This window comes from Camelus ferus, chromosome 11, assembly GCF_009834535.1.
Source record: "Camelus ferus isolate YT-003-E chromosome 11, BCGSAC_Cfer_1.0, whole genome shotgun sequence".
In the NCBI taxonomy this organism is placed as follows: Eukaryota; Metazoa; Chordata; class Mammalia; order Artiodactyla; family Camelidae; genus Camelus; species Camelus ferus.
This window is the reverse complement of record NC_045706.1, coordinates 63,151,730-63,167,865: the sequence shown is the minus strand read 5'-3', so window position 1 is coordinate 63,167,865 and position 16,136 is coordinate 63,151,730. Positions and strand designations below refer to the sequence as shown.

The 16,136-nt window shown below is 52.1% G+C and overlaps 1 protein-coding gene across 5 annotated transcripts in view; it reads right to left on the bottom strand.

The window, feature by feature from the left end:
• The window catches only part of CXCL12 (C-X-C motif chemokine ligand 12), a 28,747-nt gene extending 13,357 nt beyond the window's left edge, over nt 1–15,390 (bottom strand). For 2 of the 5 annotated variants that reach the window (XM_032491747.1, XM_032491746.1), the window contains exons 1-3: nt 15,234–15,390; nt 10,955–11,072; nt 8,557–8,643 (exon numbers count right to left, since the gene is read on the bottom strand). In XM_032491747.1, coding sequence (XP_032347638.1) covers nt 8,557–8,643; nt 10,955–11,072; nt 15,234–15,294 — 266 coding nt within the window. In that variant the 5' untranslated portion in view covers nt 15,295–15,390. The other 3 variants (XM_032491744.1, XM_032491748.1, XM_032491745.1) reach the window with 3 other exon arrangements.
• Nucleotides 15,391–16,136: the final 746 nt, after the last annotated feature.

The window sequence follows — 16,136 nt, the reverse complement described above, 5'->3', positions numbered from 1 at the left end:
TGGAGAGAAGGGAGTGCCTTTCCCCTCTGTTAAGGATGCAGACTAGGAGTGTATTCACATATGTCCCCAGGATTCCTGCCTGTGGTTAGTGTGATTACAGTGGCCTGCTTTCCACTGCCTACAGCAGCTAGGACTATATGACCCCTCTGGGCTGGGCTGGAGGAAGAAAACCCAAGGCTGGAGAGTCCCCACTGGTAACACTGATTTCAAACCGTTGGCTACTATATTTGCATACATGTCTTTATTAGGAAAATTATAAGTGCATATACATCTTTCCATTGATATGATTTCAAAGTAGAAATTGTTGTTTCTCAAAAGGAGTTGTTACTTGTTAAAAAAAAAAAAAAAAGCACACTGCATACAGGAAGCTGCCTTCTCCTGGACCATTTTCACATTATGTGGGAGATGCAATTTAAACAATACACGATACAGTATTTATCACATTTAACACTGACCCCATCACTGCTCAGAGACTGAGAGTCCAGCGAGGTTACAGAGTAACAGGTTTCCTGTGGGATTTTTCAACCTGGCCATGTCAGTGGTCTCCTTAGGGGGCCGGGAGGTTTCTAGGGAGCATTTCCCAGGGATGGGGCTCCCTTCGGGGAAGACTGTAGAGGGATCAGGACCCCACAATTCACATCCAGCGACACAAGGGTGCACCACCTGGGGAAGGGGATGAACTCCCAGTGAGAGATCCCACAGTGATAACACCAGGCGGTAGTCAGGAAAGGAAGGTCAAATCGGATCCAATGAAAAGAAGTTCTCTGGGCTTCACACGTGGGGACTGCAACCTTTTGCTACTCAGGCCCTCTGCTCCAAGCTGACCCTCCGTTCTCTGGAGGACAGGCAGTCAGGCAGAGGGCCCCTTCTGAGCATCCTCGCTGGGGTCTCAGCACCTGGCTGGAGCAGGACAAAGAACAGTGCAAACAACACAAAGCACAGATTCGGATTCCAACACACAGCATGTCTGTGAGCTCAGTCCCCCAGTCTTCCCTGCCCGGGTCCTGATGCAAAGGCTGGCAGTGGAGGACCACCCTGGAGGTTATGGGGAGCCCAAGGGAAGGTCAGGGAGAGGCAGTACTGACCCAGGAGGAAAAGCTGGGTCACCACTAATCAAAGTGATGCATTGACCTTATATTTTGAAAGCAAATGGAGATTCAAAGAGCCTTTTCCTTTGCAAATGGTCTATTTAAATGCATATTTGCTTTAGCTGGGCAGTCTCCACCTTGGAGCAGATCCCAAAAGGAGAGGAATTGTCACACAAATCATTTCCCCTGCCATTCTCCTCTTACCTATTTCCCCCCATAGGGGAGAAACAGAAATTATTCTCTATCTAACTGTAGTCAAGATTTAGGGCTGCATTAATTTTCTTGGAGTAAGAAATCTAATGGTTCTGGTTCCTGGGTCCCTGGGAAAGATGTTTCCAAATTTTCCATGAGTTTTTAAAATATGTTGGATTACTTGGAAAATGACTCTCCCACTGAAAATTCAATCATTTCATGTATAATTCAGGAGCCCTGCAGGGCTGACAGGTTAATTTCAAAAGAAGGTTTTGAAATCAGTTCTATATCCCTAATAACTCACAAAGACCCCTCCAAACCTCTATTTTTTTTTTTTTAACAAAGCTGGTTTGAGAATGTAAATTTCTGTTTCGTTGATGGATTCTCTGTCTACCATGAAGATCTAATTTAAAGGGATGTTTATAGAAATGCCTACACCCTGTTACTGATAAACCAGATGATTTAATCTAAGAACACCTACAATTCAAGATTGTTTTACTAGAATATACTTTCTGTATGTTATTTACAGCATCCTGTCCATGGATACATTTCCTTGTTTTGCCCTTCTTTTTTTTCTAGTTTTAAAAAAAAAATGTACTGGAATATAACCAGAGGAAAAGTAGGAGTGAGACCAAATGAAAAACAAAACAAGCAAAACCCCCTCAAGAGCCTACTTTTTCAGAAAGTGAATTTTTGAAAAATCGTTTAATGCAACTCTACAAACTGCTCACAGTAAAGGGAAACCAGCTTTTCTTTTCTAAGAGGAATGCCCTGCTGGACGTCTTGGAAGGACAAGATGATAGAGCAGTGAAGGTCGAGGGGCCACTGTGCAAGGTAAGATGTGGTGGGATGGTCAAATGGTGAAAAAGATGAGGTGAGATTTTAACTGGGAAGGAGTCTTCATGTCCAGATTGATTGTCTTGTGGATTGGGCTTTCAAAACCAAAAATCAGTTGAAAATTCTTTTCTTGTTATTCCCTGAAAAAAAAAACTTTCTGCGGTTCTGAGATACCAATAATTATAGAAGCCCTGAGGGTCTGTATCCTTGGAGGTCAATACTGCAGCAAACTGAATTCCCTTGGGCTCTGGTGACCCGCCGTGGGTTTGTGATCATGAGGAAACCAAGGTTCCACCCCACAAGGATCAGAAACTTGGTCAAAGGCCCCGAGGGGCACCTCCTCACTCTCAGCCTTGGCATAGGATGTACTGACAGCGCATGCACCGAGGACACTGGCTTTGAACAAAAACACAGGATTGGACAACGGACAGTATTCCAAACAAGACACAGATGTGCACAGTGTTTTCAGGACCGGGGAACACGAGACATTTTGATTTGCTCCTTGGTGCCCAGTTTAAAATAAAGCTTTGGTCTTGAGAGAGTCCTTTTCCGGGGTCACGGAGACAGTCTTGGATACACATGATGATGGATGACAGAGACAATGATGGGAAGGACGTGATGGGATGCAGAGGAGAGCTGGGGATGCGGGCTGCACCTCACCCTGCCCTGTGACACTGCTGCCTGCCTTAGCTCAGGGCAACCCTGCGATGCTCAGTAAAGGGGACGACCCTCGCTCTCACCCCAAGGAAGGGCCCCCTGGAACCTATTTGTTCACCACCCCTTGCACAGGGCAGCCTTCTCTAGGGTCCACCCATGCTCACTGGTGCTGACACCTCCTGGTGGCTCTCCACCCTGGACATGGTGATGCGGGCAAGGCTCCCTCTGTCTGGGGTTCTGGGGTTCTATCCTGCACCACTCAGAGAGACATACAACTCAGGAACCTCTGGCCAGATGAGAGGCTCCGTGGGAAAGATATTATAACAAAGCGAGTAAAATAGTGGCCTTAGTCTAAGTTCCTATCTGTCGCCAATGACACTGGATAATCAAACTATATGAGGAATAAACACCATATTATTTTTGCTACATAATCAAATGGTGAAAGAAAGGCAAACTGCACAAGACAAGGCCCCTGGCAGTGCAGCTGACCCTGCCTGGGTGCAGGGGGCGGCTGCAGCCCCTTTCCTAACACTGGTTTCAGACCTGGGCTCCTACTGAAAGGTTTCCTCAGGCGTCTGACCCAACCTGCGCCTCTCACATCTTGAACCTCCTGTTAACAAGAACAGAGGGAGACACCATTAAGGCGGGTTCCTTCAGGGGCTGGGCCGCACACCTGAGACAGGGAGCCCCGCTCCAGCCGCGGACCCACTCCTGATGTCCAAACCACTGCGGTGAGTCTCCCTTCTGAGGCCCTGAGCCAGGGGGTGGAGTGAGAGAGGCAGCCTGGCAGAAGCGAGGGATGGATGGAAGGCGGGAAGCGGAGAGGGCAGGTGGGTGCAGCAAGCACATGGTGGACGGAGTAGGGCACGGAGATGGCAGGGCACAGCGGTCACACGACAGGACGGGGTGCGATGCCTTAGCCCAGCATAGGTATCGGGCCTGGACTCACACGGAGCCCAGCCCCAGGACCGCTCAGCTGGCGTGCCGGGGTGGCCCCAGAGCTGGGTGGGCAGGCAGCGCTGGGACCCCGCACCGCTCACCTGGCGGCAGACACATGGGCGCGGCCTAGTTAGTTTCAACCCACAACGTAATGGAACGGAGGTCCGGCTCTTCCGCTCTTCCATGGCGACCCTGTCTTCTGTGGGGCTGGGGCTGTGCCTGCACCTGCCTGTCAGACACAGCGAGGCCCCAGGGCTGATGGAGTCATATAAGGACAGACAGGGGCTTGCCTATGTCTCTGAATGTGGGGCCAGCTCTTTGAGTCCCCGCAGCCCGGGCTCCCCCAGGACAGGGCAGGTGGGAGACACTATCTCCCCAGCACCACAGAAAGCCCTCAGGGAAGCAGTAGATAGACCCGCTGTTGCTACAGGGCAATCAGCTCTCCCAGAACAGACCCATCACCCTCTTTGGCACAGAGATGCGCTGTTCCTGCAGTGGGAAGAAGAGGGGAACAAGGACACAGGCCTGACCCGCCGCAGCTGCTTCTGTATGAGCAGCGCTACCCAAGCCGAGGTCCCGCAGCCCAGAACCGCTGGCTTCGGCCATAGCCCCGGGCAGCCCAGCAACCACCCAGAGGCCTTCAGAGGCACAGAGGGCAGGCTCAGGTAGGTGGGCAGCCCGCACCCCCAGGAGTAGGCCTGCCATCCTCAGGGCTGGTGAGAGGACACAGGCTGGGGGAGCCAGCCAGATGAAAGGGACGGCTGTGGGAAGGAAAACGCCTTTGGCCACAGCGCCCTGGGGGGACCCTTCTCCTCTGGGGAAAAGCAATGGCTGTAATTCCCTCTGTTATAATCCCAAAGGGGCGCATTAAAGCCAGAGGGGGACACGGCACTCCGTGACCCAGGGGACAGGCGAGGACCTTGGGTTTCTTTCTGAAATCCACCTGTTTCATCCTCCAGCCCTTTCATCTTTCTGCATCCAGGCACTGAAATTATGACCAGGGGCTGGGGTGCAGGGTAAGGCTGTGCCCACGTGTGCAGAGGTGGGGAGGCAAGAAACGTAGCTATTCAAGGTGTCCCTTTTCAATGCACTGCACTACTGAAGTCAGGACCCTGCTCTCCTATGTGATCCCCTTCCTTCCAGTCCAAATTAGAGAGACTTGGCAAGAAATCTCAGACACAGATCTGTGTGTGTATGTATGTTGTGTATGCACTGAGGGCAGACTGAGCTGTGCCCAGGAACCTAATCACACAGGGTAAGGCAGACTCTCCCAGCAGATGAGGGGAGGGGATAGGCTAGGAGTCCCCAGAGCTGCAGGCCCTTCACACAGCTCCTCCATATCAGGGACCTCGGGGACCCATTTAAAGAATCTACAAAGTGAATTGTCCTGCCAAAAGGCTCCCTGAGAAGCATTTCCACAGCTGCTCGCTGGGAATGCAGAGATGCCATCCACTCTCCCCATGTGGTCTGCAGAAATTCTCCCCCAGGCTTGGAGGTAAAGGTGCCCACACAGCCCCATGCCTGGGGAGGGAGAGGCCGGAGAAGTCCCACCCCACAAGGCAGGATGGTGGAGGGACAGGCAACAGGCACTTGAGGAAAGGAGTCAGTTATCACCCACAAAGGGCATGGCCACAGTCGGCCCTGCCCCACAAAGGCAGTGATGGGCAAGTGAGGGGGTCTAAGGTATGTGCCCCTTGCTGGTCGAGGCTCCCATTGCTGGGCTAGCAGACTGCCGTGCACAGGCCAGGTGGCTACACCCTGGCCCCAGACAGGAATGCATACTTTAAGTGTGTGGAGCTGTGTGAGCTCTGAGCCATCAGATCACGGGCCTTCAAAGAGAGGGTAGAGGGCAGGGTGGGATGCTGGAGACCCTGGGCCACTCTAGAGAGAGCCCCGGGCCACCCCGGAGTCCCAGGCTGCTCCAGATAGAGTCCTGAGTGCAAGTCTCTGCATCACAGACCCCTGACCCCGGTCTCGACACAACTACTTTCTTCATAACTTAGCAGACCAGGAAGGGCCCTAACAAGCACATAAATACAGGAGCCAGTGTGGCCTCAGGGTCGGCAAAGCACTGCTCCCCCACAGAAGTCTGAGCGCCCGCCTGGGAGGCACAGGGGTCTGCCCTGGGGGAGGGTTAGAGCAAGTTTACAAAGCGCCGGGAGAGACAAGAGCACAGTGCACTGCAGTCCATCTCGAGGTGGCAGATAACTAGTTTTTCCTTTTCTGAGCAGCCTTTCTCCTCTTCTGTCGCTTCTTTTTTCCTATCTTTTCTTTTTTCCCCACTTTTTCTTCTCTGCGCCCCCTTAGATAAAATTAGTAGAACCATTAATAAGGTTGAAATAAACAAGTGTCTATCTCAGTCCGCACAATATTTAAAACAGGCCTGGGTACTGGTTTCACTCCATCTTTAGTCTCAGGCCTTGGAGGACCACTGTCTGTCAGTACTTCCTTAAAATAAATTAGACATTTTCCTCCCCACTCAAAAAAATGTTAGATGGGTTTCCAGGATGCTGACATTGAACTGGGTATAGCAACTGCCAGTTTGCTAACTTGACTCTGATTCCTGCTACTGCTCGAGGTTTCTAACCGGGACAAGGAATTCACATATAAAAGGCATACCCAGGTCCAGGCTGGACCCATCTTGTCTCATCCCAACCTGCTCTCCTAGGATTTCTTTCCATCTCAATGCAGAGCTGAACTCTCTACTGTATCTCATAAAATCTCTGCATTTCAAACCGAATAGGGCTCTGGAGGTTGGAGGCCCGAGGTTCAGGTGGCCATCCAGGGGAAGGGAAGGAAGCTAGCCCCATTCCAACTTCTTCTTTCTGGATGCCCATGGACACCCCCGGGGAATGACTGGGATTGTTCTGGAGAGCAAGGGAGAGAGCTGGTTAGCAAGAATTTTATTAGAGCAATTTTATTAGAGCAATTGGCTCTTGACTGTCACATTAAAATGTTTCAAGCCGAATGGTATTTAATGATTTATGGGGTAAGGCCACCTGTTCCTGAGAAAGCTTGATATTAACCATGGGCTGGAATGATGGGAGTTTTACATGGGAAAATGTGAAGGCTGGGTATTATGAGGGTTGAGTCTCTGGATATTACATGGGGATGTTAGGAGAACTGGAGAGAGGGAAGGGAAAGAGGAATTAGTGAGTCAAATATTATTCTTTAGAAAACTACATCTCGGCTTCCACTGGGTTAAATGTGAACTTGGCAGGAGAGATGCAAAGCACCCCACCAGCCTGCTAACTTATCTTCATAAATCCCAGAAATGGGTACAAACTCCATGTCTTAACAACTACTGGATTTCATCTCAGGTAAATAAATTCCCACATACAGTAGGAGGAGTATACCATGAAACAATTAGCGTTTTATTGCTAGTGCATATAATGTCACATTTGATACATTTTTGGTACAAGTGAAAAAATACACTGTGGCTAACATTATGAAGCTGCAATCACACGGATATATCATATATATTTCTTTACAAACTGCCAGTAGTTTCAGATAATAGAGAAATGTAACCTACTGACGTTTGTATGACTCCACCTCAAATATATGAACTGTTCGACTATAAATATATTCTGAAATACATTTGCTTACTAAAGAAATGTTTAAAAAATTGTGCACGAAAATATATATAAAAAAATGCCTCGCAAAAAGTTACAAATACCACCAGGCCCATCTGTGGATCACATGGGAATTTCATCTTGCCAACATTTCTGACTGGAACCTGAAACCATGCTGTGGCTTCAGGAGGAGGGGTGAGTGGCCAGAGACTTGTTTATTCATCTACTTCTCTCCACTTCTGATTTCAGAAACCTCAGAATTGGTACAGCCTCCATGGCATACACAGGCTTCAGAGGCAATCACAGAAACCAAATTCCTCGGAGCAAGCTCTCCGATTGAAAGTTGCATTGGATTCCGCAAAGACTGTCTTTCATGGGAAGGCGGAGACATGATCTCATACCCCCAGGAGAGGGCCAGCCCATTCTGGAGGAGGCCAGAGAAGGATCTCACAGAGGGCCTGCTGAGGAGGAGGGGCGGGCAAAGGGAGGAGGGGGCTGCCGGGTGGGAACCCCAGCCATCACCCTCCTCCGTCTAGGCGCGTACAGAAATGAGAGGCAGAAGCAGGATGACAGCATGCTCTGGGAGGCTGGGAGAGGCCGGGAGTGACCCGGAGAGGGTCTCTGAGCACAGTCCCCAGTGATGGCGGTTCTCCACCCACCCAATCACTGAGCCTGAAAGAGGAGGGGAAGGTGGTGGCCGCTGCCTAGCACTCGTCAGTATCTGGGTTGTCATCCCCGGAGGGGGCGCCCCCTGCAGGAGCCGCCCACAGTCTTCCTCTGAGCCTCAGCCTCTGGAGGAAGGATGCTTTTCTAAGCCCCCTCCTGGGCCATCACCAGACTGTGCTCAGACTCCCCAGGGGAGAAAAGGAGGATCTCCAAAGCAAACCAAATACAGATCTTGAAGTAATCATCTATTTAAAGAAGGATAATGAGAATGACGATGATGGTGATGATCATGAGGGAACGGATGGGTGAAAAATGCTTATGGGGATGATACAATTTCTTAGAAAAACCCCAGTTATAAAAGGAGCCAATGTGAAGGGTACGGGACACGGATGAATACACGCTGCAATATTGTACCATATGCTATAAATGCAGTTGTCTATAGGCTGGGCAAACCTCACGTCCGTCCCCAGGTCAATGCACTGCCCTCCCAGGCACACCTGGTCCTCACCATTCAGACCTTCCTCCCCCACCTTCATATCTCACACATGGGTTTAACTTTCCTCAAGTGGCTCTAGTGGAAAGTCCTTTTTGGTTGTTGTGCTTACTTGTTTAAAGCTTTCTCCAGGTATTCCTGAATCCACTTCAGTTTCGGATCAATGCACACTTGTCTATTGGTGCTCTTCAGTCTTGCCCTGCCGAAACAGAAGAGGCGACAGTGTGCAGCTGAACGGAAGGGGTCACGGCTGTGACCCGGGCATGGGCTCATCGTCTGACACCAGGGTCAGGACCCTCCAGGAACTGGGTGCCCCAATTGGCAGGCTCAGGTTCGGGAGGAACCTCAGGGGTGCTGGGGAGACCCTGTGAGCAGTGCTGTAAATTTCACCCCAGAGATACTGGAAGTGAAAGAAAGTCTTTAAGGAGTCCGGGGAGAATTTACACAGGGTACATCTGAGTTGGGTTTTGAAGGATAAGTAGGAGCTGGGCAAGTAAAGTAAAAAGAAGGGGTAGGCAAGAGCAAATATCCCAAAGGGGTAACAGGGCCGAGAGGATGTGGAGGAATTTGGGAGACAGGACACTCAAGCTTGTGGCCAGATATAAGGGGGAAAGCAGTGGGGCTTTATCTGTAATTTTATTTATGATGGGTACTTGTGGGGACTTCAAACTGGAGGGTGGCAGAAGCAGATTTTTATTTTGATAAATCATCTTGATAGTACGTGGAAGAAAGACTTAAGAGTAAGCCTCGGTGGGGAGGGGTATAGCTCAGTGGTAAAGCACATGCTTAGCATGTACCAGGTCCGGGGTTCAATTCCCAGTACATCCAATTAAAAACAAATTTAAAAAGAAAGGAAAAAAAAAAAGAGTAAGCCTGGAGTCAGGAGACCTACAAATAGGTACATAATAGCCTGGGGGATGGGGAGAGGGGACGGACAGTGTGAGGAGGAACGGCGAGGGGTAAGGTAGGGGGTTTGCCAGAGACCTTACAAGTTCACTGAATATTCAAGGTCTCATTTGTTTTCTGAAAGTTCAGACTGGACCTTCCCCCCTGCTTCTCACCTCTACTCATAGCCTCCCTCCCTGAAAAGTCCTGGGGGAGGACCTGCACTTATCTCTGCATCCTCTCCATAAGCCCTGGGGACCAGGTAATCTCAAGCAGCCTTAAGACACCACTACCCACCCATTCTGGGTCTATGATAACACCTGCAGCCAGCACAGTGGCTGGGGACACCCACAGGAGTCTTCACACGACTGCCAGGTAAGCTAGTGAGCTGTGCAGAGGGGTGTGGCTGGAAGCAGGGGAGATGGAGGTCCAATTCTGGTACTGCTGCTTATTAATGTGGTGTTTGCCCAGACAGACCTGAGGGTCTATTTGACTTCTTCAACCTCAAGATATATTCCCAGGCAAGGGAACTGGCAGAGTCTGCCCTGGAAGCAGGCTCATGCTCGCTGAATTCAGTATCTGGTTAAATACCTCTCAAAGGAGAGGTAGTATTTATTATAAGCAAAGAAAATGAAAAAAAAATACACATTCAACTTCTAGTGCCCTAAAACATACTGTAAATGACAAATACATTCAAGCAAAGGCTAGGAAAAAAAGACAAAGAGAATCAAATCTAAAACCAGTACGTGCTGGGTGGAGAGTTGTCAGTGGGTATAGTTTTTGTTCCAACTGCTGCGTCTCCATCTCGCTTTTAGAGCTGGGACTTTTCAGGAGGTGAGCTCTGCCCAGGAGACCCCGAGCCTCACCTCCTTGGCATCTGGAGTCATGACCACGGTCACTGGGTGCAGTCACAGCACGGGAACACGTGGGACACATGGCACTGGAGGGCAAGCAATGGGTGGCCACGTGTATCTTTCTTCCTGCACCTGGCCCAGCCTCCTGTACTCCAGGAGAGAGATCTTTGTGTCTCATGTATGTGTGATTTCGTTTTGTCTATTTCCCACATGAATGGAATCGAAGGTTAGCAGCTGCCATCAGCACCAGCAAAACTAAAAACTCATCTGTTGTGTCTGAGAAAATGCAGTTAAGTGAGCTGGCAATTTTGAGTTTCACCAAATGGTTTAATGATGACTTCAACTGAATTTGGGTCTTGTGAGTTTGTGCTCGGTGATAAAGGATTAAATTAGGGCCTCAAAGCCCTGATATTGGCAGGACAGAAGTGTTACTAGCCAGGGGCTGGATAATTTATTGTACTTTAGCAGAAAGAAGCTTTGGTGAAGCCCATGTTTCTCATCCGAACGTGCTCCCATCTCTTGCAGTAAAGGGAGGAAGCTTGGAAAGAAGCGACAAGGACCTCTCTGAGCACAGCACCAAGGGTTAGGGCACAAAGAATAAGAGCGGCTTTTGGAACCCCTGCCTGGTGGTGATATCTGCTGCTGTAATTATGCCAGGTGCAAGCCTGGACATTCAGCATGTGCCATTTCTCTAGCTCTAACAAGCTGGTGAGTTAGGTGTTACTCTGCCTGTTAAATGCAGCATCCCTGGGGGATGATGTTCAGACTTACACAATCTGAAGGGCACAGTTCGGAGCGTTGAGGATTTTGAGATGCTTGACGTTGGCTCTGGCGACGTGGCTCTCAAAGAATCGGCAGGGACATCTGTAGCTCAGGCTGACTGGTTTCCCTAGAAGAGGTCATGAGAGCAAGGCAGCTTGTTATTATCCTGCCAAGCCTTGGGGATACAAGTGTGTCTGGGTCTGCAGCCGAGGGATCAGATGGGGAGCGATGGGCAGGGTCACAGGCACATCCTGGCAAAGACCTGCTCCTTGGGTGGCACAGTGAGCTCTGTGGGCTCAGGCTGGACCTGAGGGGAGCCAGATCCTAGGAGGGCAGGGAAGTTAACATTAGATGCCCCCTACTCAGGATAAAGGATGAAAGATACAGGATATTAATCACAGGAGAAAACGTTTAAGCCAAGGTCCTGAGGTTCTTCGTTATTCTTTGCAAATAAACTCCTCCAGGGGAATGGGGAGGGGGAAGAAGGAAACCCCAGGCTCTCTCCTCCTCGGCACAGGTCTCATCCCAGGAGCCACTGCCACTCCCCTGGGAATGCTGCCCTCCCCCACCTGCAGGCTTCTCTCTTGACATTTACCTTAAGCCCGGGCAGCCACAAAAGAATCCCAGCTGCCTTCCTACCTGGGAGTCCCCAGAGGGCAGGCAGGGGCCCACCTTCTCCCCTGCCCTTCCAGGGCTGGAGGCAAATGTGCCTTTCATTGCCAGAGCCAGGATGCTACAGCCTCCCGGGTTGTATTACATCTTTGTTTGCCAATTCGCCAATTTCCAAAATGCCATAATTGACACTCATTAGTGTAAATTAGCAACGGGCTCCTGCAGAACCCACAGCTTACCCTGTGAGTCTAGGATTGCAAGCCCGGAGGGGCTGGGATTTGTGTGTGTGCTTGCGCGCCTGCTCATTTTCTGCAGATATTATCCAAGCTCTACTTAATACCCTAAATTATTTGAATTTGTGGATCCTTTCATCAGGGATTAAATGTATGTCTGAGAATATTTAGTCCAGAGATTAAAAAAAAAAAAGTTTGCCTGTTTACAGAGCTCCCAGAGGGCTCCTTGTGGTTCTGAAATTCTACACTTTGGGGCAAGAGGGCCGGAAAGTCAGCAGGAAAACTTGTGAGGGAGGGAGTTCATCTTTTTTCTAAAGGCTGCATGCAGTTGAGGGGTGTCATGATCTGGGTATGGCAGCCTATTTAGCCACTACGTCAGGGGGAAAGGAGACCATCTGGCTCCTCAGGACGGAACTTGGCTCCCTAAAAACCAGGAAGGAGAAAACCTGGCTTCAAGGCGCTCAGTGACTGGAGAGCCTGGAGCAGCCGTCAGGTTTATACCCGGTCTAACTCCAAAAAGTTGCAGCAGGGGCCTGGCTTTTAGCAAATGCACAGGGTCCCTGCAGGAGAAGTCTGTACTGCCCTGTAACCAGATCACCTGGGAAAGTGACCTGGAGCTAGGGGCTGAGCAGCCTGGGGTAAGGAAAAGCCAGTCTCCCCTCTGAGTGTCCTGCCTCCAGGTTTCCCTAGAATTCTTAGAGGGTCCTTCAGAGACAAGCAAAACACAAGGCAGAACTGGCCCCAACCCCAGAGCAACAACAAGCTAGAAGGCACACAGCATGAAAGATGTTGGGGGCAGCGCTGAGAGGGGTGGGGGCTGCCACTCTCCTATGTCTCTGAGAGACTGTTCTGACTCCATTAACCAGGCAGTGGAGATCGGGCCAGAAATCAGAGCCTGTTCTGAGCTCAAAATACAAGCTTTCTCTTTTTCTCCTCTCCCCTCTTCACCCCTGGGATTATCCATTTCCTTCAAAGGCAATTTTTATTCCTGCTCCCAGGACCCACTTGCCTGCCTGTCAAGTGGAGAATTTCAACAGGTTTTTTAAAGGGACAGGGCCCCAAGTGTTCTTACCAAGAGAACTAGGTGCTGTGTCCACTTGGTGACCTTCCTGCCAGCTTTTTGCCAACAGCACTAATTTTTCCAACTGTTTTGGATATGACTCTGTATAGGCAAGAGGCTTGACTGGCCCAGATGTCACCCAGGATTGGGGTGAACTTGGCTCTGCTCCGGAGCATTCCTTCCACTCTCATGCAGAGACAGGAGCCCCCTGCGAGCCCCTCCAGCCAGTCCTGGGAATGGGGCCCACCCTGGGTTTAAACCCTGGAAGCCCAGGGCATCCAGAGGCCCACCTGCTTGGCTGAGGTCAGCCAATGGAGGGAGGCAGGAGCCAGAACCAAAGCCTGAACCAGGGGACACAGCATGGACACACAGGCTCCAGGGAGTAAAAAAGCAAGGGGAGGGTGAGTGTTGGATCCCAGAGGCTGCGGGCCGACTTGGGTAGCCATCCAGTCTCAGCACTTCCCGATGTCACACACGGCCAAGCAGGTCCATGCAGCCCAGATCCCAAGCAGCTGGAAAGTGCTTGTTCCTTAGAAGTCCCTGTCCAGGATGCTCTCCTGGTGACACCAGGGATGCAGAGCCCTGCTGCTGCTGCTCTCAGGGGCACAGTGTCCTGTGCTTTGTGGGGGGTGTGCTTATTCAGAATAGCCTATGCATGCAAGGAGAACCAGGCTAACCGGGAGCCCAGGACCCTGACCTGGCCCTTGGCTGTCAAGAGGGCAACTCAGCAGGGTGAGCAACCAGTCCTTCTCAGAATTGGGCCCCAACTCCTTCTGTGGAGTGGATGGGGCCCCCTATTCCTTCTGTGCTCCGCCTTGGTCACTCAAGGACCTGAGTCCCTGCATTTCAGTCATGTCTACAGGCCTACAGGCCCCCAGAAGAAGGGGTAGCTAGAGAAGGAACCATGTCCTCAGACAGCTGGGCCATGACACCACTCTCATCAAATCACTCAACTGTTAATACCCAAACGAAGACCCAGGACCGGTTACTTTTTCAGCTTAGGAGAAAAAAATTCTTCATTGCCTTTAGGTGCTAGTCCCTCTGCAGCTCTGACCAGCTGCTCTTTTAAAGAACACTTCCCAGGTGGTCAGCCAAGAGACCCTTCTGCCTGCTCACTTACTCACCCTTGCTCCCTGCTCACCACCAACCATCAGGAACTTAGCAGTTGTCCTCAGCCCCAGCCCAGCCTACTGCTCCAGGCTCTCCTGCCCTGCACAGACCTCAGCTGCACCAAGAACTGTGTCAACCCTTTGCAGGATTTGTTGGAAAGTTCGCAGCCAAGTACGCTCAGCATGGCCTGGCCAACGTGGTTATGTTTTGTGCGTTCAGAAGCAACAGTTTATTTTGGTTTGCAGCAGTGGTGTCTTGTAACAGGACAGTGAGATTTCTCTTAAGCTTCAAAAGAAATAAAAAAGCTCTCCCCCTCTCGCAGTGAAACGGGACACCACCTTTCCCAGTGGCCTAAGGCCTTGGCGACTTAACTTTGCAGCACCGCTCACTCTGAGGTAGAGTGCTTGCTGGGCTGGTGACAAAGGCGCCTGTCTGCAGGTGTGGTTTGGGGGCTGGGTAGGCGCATGCAAGATCCGGATGGCCCCCGGGCCTCTCTTGGTGACCCCAGGAAAGAGGCAGGGAAGACAGACGCTGGATGCGCGCCCAGGTTAGCAGAGTCGCTACGGACAGAGGAGCTGTACAGAAGCCGGGCCAGGCGGGTGGCGCAAACCCGACAGCTGCTCGGTACCACGCGCCCGCGGAGCCTCGCTTAGGTGGGTACAGAAAGACGGCCGGCCTCGCGTAGAGGGGACGCCACGCAGCTGCACCCGATCGCATCGCCACTACGAGAGCGTCGCGATACGAGACAGCCTTTGCAAAGCTCTCCCTCCCACAAGAACAGCCGATCGCTTCTCCAACACGGTGCGCAGCGGGGCCTCCGAGCCCACTTGCCTCTGGAAACTGAGCTGGGAGCGGGAAGGCACTAGCTGGGAGGTGGGCGGTCAAAGTTCCGGGCCCGAGGCCCCGGACTGGGCTCCACACCTCCACACCTCCTCGGCTCCAAACGCGCCCTCGGGGCGCCCGCACCCGGTTATCTTGCCCGACCTCACTGTGCAGCCAGCCCGAGGTCTGGCGGCCGCTTCCCGGATCTGGAACCCGAGTCCGGCTGCGGGGTGCGAAGCCTCGGTGCGGCAGGGACGCTACGCCGGGGGCTTTGAACACTGCACCGGGAGGGAGCGCACTCCGGCGAAGTGGGCGGCCTCCACCTTCCCGGTGCAAAGCGGCGCAGAGTAGGTTCGGTCGGGACGGCGCGGGCTCAGGCAGAGGAGCCGCGGCCCCGCACTGAGCCCAGAGCCCGGCGCCTGCCCACGCCTCCGCCGCCGAGCGCACTCACCGTCGCTGAGGCAGAGCGCAGTCAGCACGAGGACCAGCACCGCGACAACCTTGGCATCCATGGCACGAGCGGGCGGCGGGCGGACGGAGGCCGGACGCGAATGGGGACGCGACGGCGGCGAAGAGTGAAAGTGTGGCAGCAGGAGGCGCGCGCCTGGAACTTTAGAGGCGAGAGCGGGGCGGGGCGGGGCGGGGCGCGCGGCGAGGGGCGGGCCTGGAGCCGAATCCCGGCGGTGGCCCGGGGCTCGGACCAGCGTCCCCCTCTCAAACGGCCGCTCCCCCTGTCTCCTCTCTCCCACCCCTCCCCCGCGCCTGGGATGCTCCAGGGGCTGCAGAGCGCTCCAGCCTTTGACCTGCTCAGGTTCCACAGGGTCCTGCTCTGTAGGCCCCAGACCTTCACCTCGGAAGCCAGCAGCTCGGTGAGGCTGGGCTGCGCAGGGCTGGTTATTGTTCCCATTATGCAGATGGAGAGATCGAGTCCCAAAGGCGGGAACTGAATGAGAACCAAGGAAAAACAAACAGGTCAGTCCTAGTAGTGAGAGCCAGCTAGGCCAGCGGCGTCCCGAGGTAGGTAAGAGCATCCTGTTTTGGGACTGTAGGACGTGGAGCTGACCAGTGGCCTCTGCTCGCTGCTCAGCGTCCGGGACAGCTGGGACCAAGGGAACCAGACAGGTCTTTGCAGTTAGAGCGACTATCATGATTCCAAGCCAACGTTATCACTTAATAGCTGAGCCTCAGTTTCCTCAATTGTAAAATCAAAGCTCTAAAATAGAATGCTGGGGGGAGGGTATAACTCAGTGGTGCGTGCCCGAGGTCCTGGGTTCAATCCCCAGTACTCCCATTAAATAAATAAATAAACCTAATTATTGCCCCTCCCCCCTCCAAATTAAAATGTAATGCCCTG